Here is a 10,621-nt window from a genome sequence, read left to right as displayed (position 1 = left end):
GTGGAAAACAATGATAGACACGACTATTTAAATGCACTAAGCCTAGCAGAAAATGTCAACGCTCAATACTTTTATATAATTAATTTAGCACCATTTAATTTTTTCCAAGATAACTCATGTGAATGTTCATTAATCAGAGAGCAATATTTCCAGTTTTTTTGCAATCAATGTTTCCCCTCCAAAGTGACTCTATAGGTCAAACAGCACCAATGCCCTGAGACCTCCAGAATTAGAAATATTATCTGCCTTGTGTAATGAGTGTATGGGAAATTGCCCTTCATAAGGCAGTAAACAATTTTGGTCTGACCTGTGTGGGAGTTGGAGAGTGTGTGGGTGGCTTTTGGCGTGAGTACAATATGATAGAGAAGAACAAGTACGAGATTGGCAGCCCAGTCGTAGTGGAAGAAAACTTGTTTTGAAGCCTGCATGTCACATAGGACTTCACTGTCTGTGTTTGTCTTCACCCACTCTGATGGGGGCAGAAGGACAATACTGGAGTCCATTTACGAGAAAATAACAGGGAAGTGAGTGCAGGCCATTCTTGTTTTTACCAGTCCAAACCACAGTCCTCCTCCAGACTGCCAAATGATCTTTTTTATCGTATAGCAACAATCCCAAAAAGCTCTTAGGAGAATGCACACAGTGAATATAATAAAGTGATAAATAACCACCTCGTAAATGTTTAAAAGAAATGCAAAATGACCCTGTGACCTTCCCCAAATCTGTGCTCTTGTTCAGTTCTTCTACTGTTGTAATACAATAAAATCCACATAGGGTCATATATGGATTAAGGAGTGTACTGCAAATCACAAACCCACAAAATAAACACACAGCAACGTGCCTCTATTGCAGCAATCATCCAATGTTCCTCTCCCAACAACGTAATTTGTTTGCTTAAAGGAATACTCATACTTTTCAGCAAATAACCTGTTTGATCAACTTCCTGTTGTGCAATGCCATGATTGGTAGCACATGTGATTCCAGTGTGACATCAAACGATGCAGCCAGCTATCACGTAGCACTGAACAAATGGAGGAGTAATCGTGCAATACACATCTTGATTTCAAAACCTTTTACACTCACAAGCCCTTAAAAGGCCATAGTCTAGCCTTTACTTGTGTTTTGTTCTGCAGAGGTGTCACAGCACCATCCAAATTTCAAGTTTCTGCCACCTGGACCAGAAGACTTTCTCGCTTCTGCCACTCTGCTGTTGCTCCGTCGCCCTCTGTGGGCGCTTGTGGTGACCCAGGATGCTCAAAGCTGTGGGGGTTGTTGTCGGGGTGGGCTAGTCTCCCACAGGGGAGGTCAAGTCATTTCCTGCTCTGAGAGACCTCGTCCCTCACAGCTGTCAGTGCAGTCAGAAGCCCACCTCCCACATCTGTACACCCTTCCCCCTCCCCTTTTTTTGTGCTTTTTTTCAAAGATTTGATGGATTGCTCTAAAGGAACTCCCTCATGCTGCTGCAAAATTAAAGATGGACCATCAAAGCTGGACTGAAATCAAGGCCTTCTGTTCATGACTTTTTTATGAGCTCAATTTGATTAAAGACAAGAAACATCAAAGGTAAAGCAGGAATCAACAAGCGAGTGCAAGTTGATATTAAACTGCGATAATAATTCCTGAAATATAAAGGTGAATTGGTCGAGCAGATCTGTTTCGCGTCTCTCCAGAAAATGCTATGAACAGCAGATAACCCCTGAAATGAGAAATATCTCAGAAAATAAATGTCTGCCCACCACTTGCTTAACAACGTCTCAAGCTGGAATAGGAAATGAAGTTAAGTAGGTGTTAACATACGTGTTCTATGGTAAATACATTTGTGTAGGTTGATGTGCTGACATGGTGACACAGGGAATTCTCTTATAGAGGAACCAGCTGTGTACAAACATGTAATAGTAATTAGAGCCCAGCTACAGACTGCAGACAGATGAGCCTGCTGCTTTTCAAAGTCACGGTCGACCTGTCCTATGTTTGAGTTTCACATTCCTTTTAATCGCAGTGTGTCGTTCCCCTGAATCAGTGTTGGAGGTTGTAACAAATAAAAAGACTTGTATCACAGTTGCGTTTATTAGATGTAAAACAGATGATCAGGTGAAAATGTCTTGGCCGCAGCTGTTACATGTGCAAGAAATAAAAATTCCTATCTATTAAATCAAGAGTTTTGGAGTGTGTGAGTAAACTCTGTAGTTGGGCAGAAAAGCCAAAAAAAGGGGTATCGTCATCGAGTTTGGACTGTAATTACCAGAATTGTGAAAAGAGCGGAATTCTTATGAAATTCTCCTGTATAATTTATTAAAACTCTACCACCCACGACTTCCTTCTGCCTGACATGGAAGAGTCATGTTATGATGTTTTTTTACTTCAAGGATGACTGCCAAATAGACAGTATGGTCTATATTTTTTATACATTATAAAGAGGTTTAGAAAAGTTACTTTCTGAATCAGTACCGTTCATTCAGGCTTTATCGTCTGTATAATGTGATTTGAAAAACACACCCTTCGTTTAATCTTTTTTAATTTATATCGATTTGCGGTTGGGTCTGACATGTCGGAGGCGTCAGGAAGGAATTGGGCTCCTCGAATGTCTGAGTGGGCTTCGCACCACGGCCTTTGACCCATACCGTGAGGAGACAGCTCAGTTATCAAAGAACCAACAGCCACCGAGAGGAAGAGGAGGACGGGCTGAAGAATGATGTTTTTTTGTCATTGACCGTTGGGTAGCACAGGAACTGCACTGAGGGCCAAATGTAAATACTTTCTGTGAAATGTATTCTGACGCTTAAACTGATTAGCATTTTTTAAATGACACAAATAACATTTCAGCCTGTGAATAAAATGTAGCTGCATGAAAAGTACTGGATTAGAGGTGGAAAACACACACACATACAAACACACAGCTTTGTGGTGTGGTGGTGCTATCCCTATAAAAGACAAGAAAGAAAAACGCTTTTTTTCCCAGGCTACCAACAGAGAAAAACAAAACAGAGTCAGCAAGCAAAGAAGTGATTGAGGAAGTGGCAAGGATTAAAGTGATTTAAACTCTGTGACATCTGATTTCACGGTGACAGCTTCAATGAATGGCAGAGACCAGATCATTGAAAAGAGCGATTCTTTACCCAGGATGCAGGACTGGAGGCCTGGGCTGCTTCCCTACCCATGATTTCAGGCTTTCAATGTGGGCAGAGGGTCTGCAGGCCCAGCAGTAGGTCTTCCGCAGCCCTGTGAAGTTGATCTCCAATTCATTAAGAGTTTTGGGAGAAAATAGTCTTTTCACTTTAGTCTAGAGAAGCTGACTTTTTTTTTTTGTGATGATGATGATGATGATTTCTCCTGCTAGCAACTCTTTGCATGAACCATGATATCATCAGAGTGAAAAATATTATATGTTGGCACTAACACAAGATTACCCATCAGGGCACTGAGTGTTTCTCATTTTGGGCACTGTCAATATTTGCTTGACTAATGTTCACATCGTATTTTAAGGTCAAAGTCTTTTTGACTCACCACATAACATACAGAGTCATCATTCAGGAGGGCAACGGAACACAGTCATTTTTGGTTATATTGTTGTCCATCTGATGTTTATTTACTGTATGTGTGCATGTCATGACTCTTTTGTGCAGAGTAGCAGGGGGGAGAGGGATGACGAGGCCATCTGTCTTTTAATGCTTCCTCAGAAAACCATGGTATGATGCATATTAGCCTGTCTTTCCCTACAACATAGCTCAAAATCCTGAGACATGACAAAGCCAATCTTCCCTTTTCCCTCAATTTATCCCTCCTCTTACTCCCACCCTCCTTCCTTTCCTCCTCTCACCTAACTTACTCCCGCTCCATCATTTCCTGTTGAGTCACAGACAGAACCAGACTGCACCATGTTTTACAGTTTACGGGGTCCGCCGCTTTGCTTTCCTCCTCCACTTCCTTGTTCATAGATGCCTGTCTTGTAAGAGAGGAAAAACACAGAGTGTCATTAGAATGGCACTCCAGCAGATATTACTGCACGAAACCATGTAGAGTCTGAGAAAAATCAAAGCAGACGTGGGAGTCTCTTCCTGGCAACATGACTGATTCATGCAGTAAATGACTCGGAGGATCATAGGATTATTAGCCTAGCAGAAAATTCACCATATCCCTCGCCACAGCATGTTCATTAGTCGATATCATATATCATTACTGGGAAAACTCGAGCCTCGAGCAAAAATGTGACAGTGAAAAAAACCCAACAACTCATAAAACAAACAATAAGATAGATTAGATCCAGATAATAATACTAATTTCTGTGTTGAATTACCTCTTTGGAAATTATTTTTTTATTGCTATTGGCTATTTCCAGACTAATGAAGTAGTAGGAAGTGATGCTGTGGTGAGGTAAGGCCTCGAGTAAACGTAGGCAGTGCGTGCCTGTGTGTGAAGGAGGGTAGAGGGCAGGGCACTGAGAAACGAAAGGGCTCTGTGGTGGATTGGTTGAGTCATTCAAGAATACAGCTGCTGACTCAGTTTGCAAACTTGTCTTCAGGAGCACGTCGACAGTCTATCTGGCATTGTGTGTGAGTGAGTGTATGTGTGTGTGTGTCTAACCTGTTCTGAGGACCAATCATTCTCATAAAGACAGGATAAGGCAGCTTCCTCTTTGATCTCTCTGAAAAGGGTACAGACAGATTAACATTATGAATTTAGGTTTCATTCTACCAGAAACGATATTCCTGTGGTTTGTTCAGAAACCGCTCAGTGAATTACTGCGCAGATTACATCAAATGGAAAATGATGCTTTGGCCTGAAGGAGTGTCTATTCACACCACTGCTGTAATCCCATTCTGGCACGAGGTCAAAGTTTTTCTGTGATTCAATCATTTCGTCAGTTTTCTCTACACACCCTTCTTTCCACAGTAGTCTTATAAGTGTGTCAGTCCAACCAGAAACACAATGTGATCCATCTGGGAGTATGGACTCTTGGACACACTCCAGAATTAGTCATCCTGGATGTGTTGCAAGGTCCAGGAATGGTGTGCGCTGTTGTTGACATTGTGTTCAGAGGGTAATTAAGAGGGACACATCCCTCCATGGTGATTACCTTATAAAACTGTAGAGCTATTTTATCTTATGCAATGTGAGTCATACTGTATTTAGAGGACTGCCTGTAGCTACAGTAATTACATGCCTATCTTTAGTTACTTGTTTAAATTGTATCACAAAAACATGATGATGGCAAAAACAGTAAGCATCAGATGTTTCTTAAAAGAAACCTGCAGACATTATGTGCTCCAGTGAGTTTAGACCCGCAATCCAATCCCTAAATGGGGCCAACAGTGGAATCCCAGGTGGGGATTAAGGGAATCCGGTATGGGATTTAGCTGTTGAGTAAATTTTTCCAGCTTTAAGAGCAACCTAGATGCTAAATGAGCTTAATTTGTATCTGAATGGAACGGGCCCTTAATTGGTATTATTGATAACGCCTGTGTTTACACACTGTGCCATGTCAGTATGGCTGCTGTGAAAAGGGGTATATCCGTAACCAACGTTACACAACTACAAATTAGTATTTACTTAATTAATTATTCATTTATCTACATTTTATTTGCGCGTTGTTACCGTACAACACATTCCACCCGCAGACCGCCGCTGCCGTTGCTACGGTAACGGCTAACGGCTGCAGTTTGAGCATCAGTTTAGCTTAGTTAAACCTGCTATCTTACTTACCCAACATTCACGGTAAATACGTTTTTATACAGCCTTTTATTTATCTATAACGGTTGAATTTGTTTGAACTTTTATCTAGCTATCTTCGTCGAGTTAATCAGAGAGATAAAGCTAGCTAAAGATAAGGAACCAATTATGCTAAGTAGTTTAAATAATGCTAATCATGCTTTTTCAGTTAGTTTAAATAGCTTCAGAGCTAACTCTAGCCAACCTAAACTTAGTTAGTTATTGTGGCAGCACTATTTGTTAATGTTAGTCGCTAACAACCTGTGTTAGTTAGGCTAAAGTCAGTTAAGATTTAAGCTAACCTAGTTGTAGTTTTGACTTTGTACGTTACTGTCAACATTTGTCTTAAGAAGTCATCAATCTGATAATAATTTCACTTTTCAGTGGCTACAATTCAACATGAGTCGGCGATCTGTCAGAAGTCAAATACTTTGGGATTGTTGTGAGTTAAGCAACAAGCTATTCACCTTTAGCATCAAATGACTTCAGTAACTGAATAACCTTTTCTGGATAACTTTGAATGCAGCCGAGGCAGACCTGATCAAACTGCAGCAGCAGTATCGCAGAGAAGAGGGAGCCTACCGGGCGTACACTACGAAAACCCAAGCCCTCTTCAACAGAGACGAGTTAGTACAGAGATCTGATGACGTTTTGAGTGCATGCTTGATATGAAACAGTGATATGAAGGTAGCAAAAAAGAGAAATATCACAGCAAATGATGGCATTCTAGGTTGATTTGTAGATCATGAGTACTGGTTAAAGTTTTATGAAATAACAGTAGCTGACATTAAGACTTATGTTGCTTTTAAAGGCATCCCTGTTTTAATGTTTGACTGAAGTGTAAACTTGTTATGTCCTCTGTACATTTACATGTTTTGACTTTGTGTCGCTGTGTGATCAGACATGAGATCCAGAGGCTTCTGGATGAACGTGAAGTACTTTTAAGCAGTTTTGGAGTCTCTCAGAGTAGTTTCACCTCTGGTACCGATCCTGTTGTTCAAGACCTTTCTGCCATGTTGACCTGTAAAGACAAAATAGACGAAGAGCTGAAAGCAGAAGAGGCACAAATAGCATCTTTGAAAGATCAGGTGAAGGGTGTTTTACCATGGACCATTTGCAGAATGCAGCACAGTGAATTGCTCCTGATTTGACCCTACTTGTTGCCTGTATTTCCAGATTTCGAAATGGGAGAGGAAGTTGGTAGGACAGAAGACTGGTGGGGCAACGACACGCCCCAGTTTGCAATCGGATGACAGCAAATTACTAAAAAGCACCCGGTTAATAGAAAACAAACTGCACATGGTTTGTCAAAAGTCAAATTAAGTTTTCACCAACATCATATCTATCAAATGGTTTGTCAGTTGACCTTCATACCGATGTAAAACCTGTTACTAGTTGACAAATATTAAGGTATGTTTTTATTCTAGGGTCGTGAATGCTTTAATAAGCTGATGGCCAGGAATGGAGAGTTGAGGGAGGAGCTGAAGACACTGCAGTTAGAGAAGAAACACTTCCTGCAAATTCAATCTCAACTGGAAATGGTTGGTTTTATCTCCCAACAAGAGTTGGCTGTTGATAGTGGACATGTTTTAATGTGGGATGGCCAGTTACGGGGGTAATTAACAAAGTATAACTTGAGACTGTAGACAGTGAAGTCTGTGTTATCTCATTTAGGAACTGCATGCAAATCGCAAGGATATTTGTAACCTTATGACTACATGCACTGAAACCTTCAATGTCAGGTAAACAATTCTGAGAGATTAGATTTGCATATCCATATTTGTATTCTTCAGGTGCATGAAAGAATATGTATATGTGTTTATGTCTGCAACTAGAGAGAAGATCAAGGAAAAACGGAAGATGCTGGAGGACCAGAATGCAAAGGATACGGCTCACTATATCAAAGAAAGCAGCGACCTGGAACGAGAACTCTGTCATCAGTCCTGCGTTCAGGGTTTCTTAAATATAAAGACTATTGGATGCAACAACCTGAACTCGGGCTGCAGAAAAGGTGAATATAAAAAAAAAAAAAAATAAAAAAAAGGAAACAAAGGCAGGACAACTCGACACAGGTGAAACAAATCAGACTGGAACAAAATCAAGAACTGGTGGGAAAACAAAGGCAGGAAGTAGAAATGTAAGACACAGATAGGCCAAAACTACAAAATAAAACAGGGCACACTAAACAAACTCAAAACCGTCACAATTTCATAGTTTTAATTTCAGCAACCTGAGTGTATTAAATTAATTCTTCCTCTTGTCTTTCCAATAAAATGTGGCACTATGCATCTACACAGACTGTCGAACACATCACACCACTGTCAATCCAAGCTGGTGGCTTGTTGACCTCTAACAAAGTGAACTAGTGACACCTTGTGTTCAAAAGATGTTACTTCACTGAAAAGAGGATAAAAATGTTTTATTATTTAATCTGAAAACACAACCTTTTAACACTAATTTGAGGCAGGAGCAGTCATATTATAAATTATGAATTAAAGTAAATTCTTAATTCTATAATTGTTTGGATTTTATATTACAATATTCCTACAATATATCCCAGCTATCAATGTGTTAATTCATCATTGCTTGTGTACAGCAGCTCTCGTACAAGCTTTATCTATTGGGTATGATAGGTAAAGTAAGAGTCTTGTAATGTATGAGTTTCATTTCAGTTTCATATTTGTCTCTGTAGTGGAGAAGGGCAAGACTCTGGAGTCTAACGAATTGGGACTGGAAGATTTTGAGGATGTTATCAACAAAACCCTCAGAGAGACAGGGGACAGCGACCTGGACAAACTGATCAGGAACTTCATTCAAAGTAGGTCCCCATTAAACATTACTGAGGTAATGGAGGTTGTGCATTTCATCAGCAATGAAAATATGTTGCGATCTATTGACATATATATTTATTTTTACATCAGGGGAGGAGCAGAACTACACTTTACTGAACTTTGTCAACTATCAGCATAGTGAAACCGAGGTGATTCGGAAGCACATCACTCAGGTTGGTGTTTTCTGTGTGTTTGAGAGAAGGGAAAAGACGTAAATAAGAAAATAAAATTGTCATTGGGATTGTATGGTGTCTTACATTATGTCTCCGACTGAAAGCTTTGTAGTGAGAGAGAGACCTTTTTGGCGGAGGAGCAGCAGCAGCTAGAGCAGCATCAGGTTCTCCGGACGAAAGTTTCCATCAAACAAGAAGCCACCGAGCAAAAGCTGGCAGTGACTCAATACTGTGTTGACTTCATGGAAAAGCTCCTAGATCAACTTAAAGAAGGTACAGTGGAGAACACCCCCTTTTTGTTTTCTCACTAGTAAACCTACATATATTTTGTGTGTGTGTGTGTGTGTGTGTGTGTGTGTGTATATATATATATATCATTATATTATATATATATATATATATAGAGAGAGAGAGAGAGAGAGAGAGAGAGAGAGAGAGAGAGAGAATATATGTGAATGTTTAGTCCCAACACAGTACTTAAAGTGTATATTGTGTTTGCAGGTGATAAAGTAAAAACAGTTGAAGCTCACCCTCTGTTCAATTTGATTTGTCCTATTAGGTGTAGAATAACACAACTGTTTGTAATATCTGCTGTTGGGTAGCAACTGCAGCTGTGGTCTTGACAGCAGAACAGCAAAAAATAGAGCACCTGACATGGCTATCATGAACAACAGTTTAACATAAATAAGTATAGACAGTGTTCATCTGTGGGGGATAAAACACAACATAATAACATCAGTTTTGTAGAAATATTTACATTCTCTTATCTACTTTCACTAGGTGTCAAATCATTGCTTCAGATATGCTATGGAAGCTTGGTGACCTGCGACCAGCTGGATTCCTCTGACAGAGACCAGGATGAAAACATCAAAGCATACCTCAGAATGGTGGAGGACCAAGTCAATGAGCTTCTCGCTCTGCAGTCTTATCTTCACTTACAGGAAAGGCCTAGTGAATGGGTATGTGGACATGAAACACCACAACAGTGAGCTCAGATGCCAGATGGAGACATATAGTAGTATTTAGCCTCTGGCCTCACATTTATGAAAAGAAATTTAAAACAGAACATGTGAGCAGAGATGAAAATCGTGTTAATACACTTTCTCACCTGCAGGACATTGACAGTCTCAGTACCATTGCGGGGCAGCTACTGGGAATAAGCCCCCCACCTGCTGACTTGACCATTGCTGCTGCGATCCCTGCACCTGTGTATGTCTTTTTTTTTTTTAAATCTTTATAAGTATGCACATAGAAGATGATCAATCACATATAAATGAATGATTTCTGTCATACTTCAGTAAAAGGGATGAGGCAGATTTGGTGGCATCAGTGCTGCTGGAGGCAAAGGAGCCAGTGAGTAGAGAGGGTCTGCGGACACTGGCCAACAAGAGAGTAAGTAGGACTGAAGATTTCTCAATTTCTTCAGAGCGAAAAATAAAGAAAAAACTTTCACTTTTAGTTGGTGAAATGTTTCTGTTTACAGTACATAAGTCATTAATCTGTGGTATCCCACATGCAGATTTTATTATCAAACTTTTGTTAGATTAAATGTAACAGATTAATTTTTATTGATATTGATATTGCCTAGTTAAAGTTATGTCACTAATTTCAATATGATATGCTCTGACAGGCATGAAAATATGTTTTCATGTATTTTTCAGGTTCAGAGAAAAAAGACACCGGAGTGATGTTTCCGTCCGGTGCTGCTCCTTAGAGCTGCTATGAGCTACTGCACACTGACAACAAGTCTGTGCTGAGCTTTTTAGCTTCTAATATGAATTAATAAAGGGAGCAAGTTGCATGGAATAAAAAGCAGTGTCTATCTTTGTATACTATATATTTCTGTGAATATCAATGGTACCTATAGCTATTAAATTTAGGTCTTAGTCTCTCCATGTTTCAGTAGTAGCC

At 39.9% G+C, this 10,621-nt stretch overlaps 1 protein-coding gene and 1 long non-coding RNA gene across 3 annotated transcripts; one reads left to right on the top strand and one right to left on the bottom strand.

Moving 5' to 3' along the window:
- Window positions 1–3,108: 3,108 nt before the first annotated feature.
- Window positions 3,109–6,287, bottom strand: LOC113747682 (uncharacterized). 2 transcript variants are annotated; one of them, XR_003463779.1, is made up of 4 exons: window positions 6,174–6,287; window positions 4,582–4,642; window positions 3,818–3,943; window positions 3,109–3,219 (listed from the first exon to the last, which is right to left on the bottom strand). It is a non-coding gene; the product is annotated as an uncharacterized LOC113747682 (long non-coding RNA). The 2 variants fall into 2 exon arrangements; XR_003463778.1 differs by lacking the exon at window positions 3,109–3,219 and having other exon boundaries at window positions 3,356–3,943.
- LOC104926418 (coiled-coil domain-containing protein 114) lies at window positions 5,597–10,522 on the top strand. Its single transcript, XM_027288225.1, has 15 exons — window positions 5,597–5,712; window positions 6,091–6,148; window positions 6,233–6,332; window positions 6,608–6,794; window positions 6,883–7,008; window positions 7,134–7,247; window positions 7,381–7,448; window positions 7,542–7,717; window positions 8,399–8,524; window positions 8,628–8,710; window positions 8,815–8,983; window positions 9,491–9,669; window positions 9,825–9,919; window positions 10,009–10,102; window positions 10,372–10,522. The coding sequence occupies exons 2-15, from the start codon at window positions 6,106–6,108 to the stop codon at window positions 10,396–10,398; spliced, it is 1,587 nt and encodes a 528-aa protein (XP_027144026.1). The 5' UTR covers window positions 5,597–5,712; window positions 6,091–6,105; the 3' UTR covers window positions 10,399–10,522.
- The last annotated feature ends 99 nt before the right edge of the window (window positions 10,523–10,621 follow it).

The sequence above is a fragment of the Larimichthys crocea genome, chromosome XV (genome assembly GCF_000972845.2).
Source record: "Larimichthys crocea isolate SSNF chromosome XV, L_crocea_2.0, whole genome shotgun sequence".
NCBI lineage: Eukaryota > Metazoa > Chordata > Actinopteri > Sciaenidae > Larimichthys > Larimichthys crocea.
This window is presented reverse-complemented; position numbering and strand designations above follow the sequence as displayed.

Coding starts and splice junctions, on each gene's coding strand:
- LOC104926418 (XM_027288225.1), top strand. CDS start 6,106: ATGAGTCGGCGATCTGTCAGAAGTCAAATACTTTGGGATTGTT. Junction 6,795..6,882: donor TAGCATCTTTGAAAGATCAG/GTGAAGGGTGTT, acceptor CTGTATTTCCAG/ATTTCGAAATGGGAGAGGAA. Junction 7,009..7,133: donor TAGAAAACAAACTGCACATG/GTTTGTCAAAAG, acceptor TTTTTATTCTAG/GGTCGTGAATGCTTTAATAA.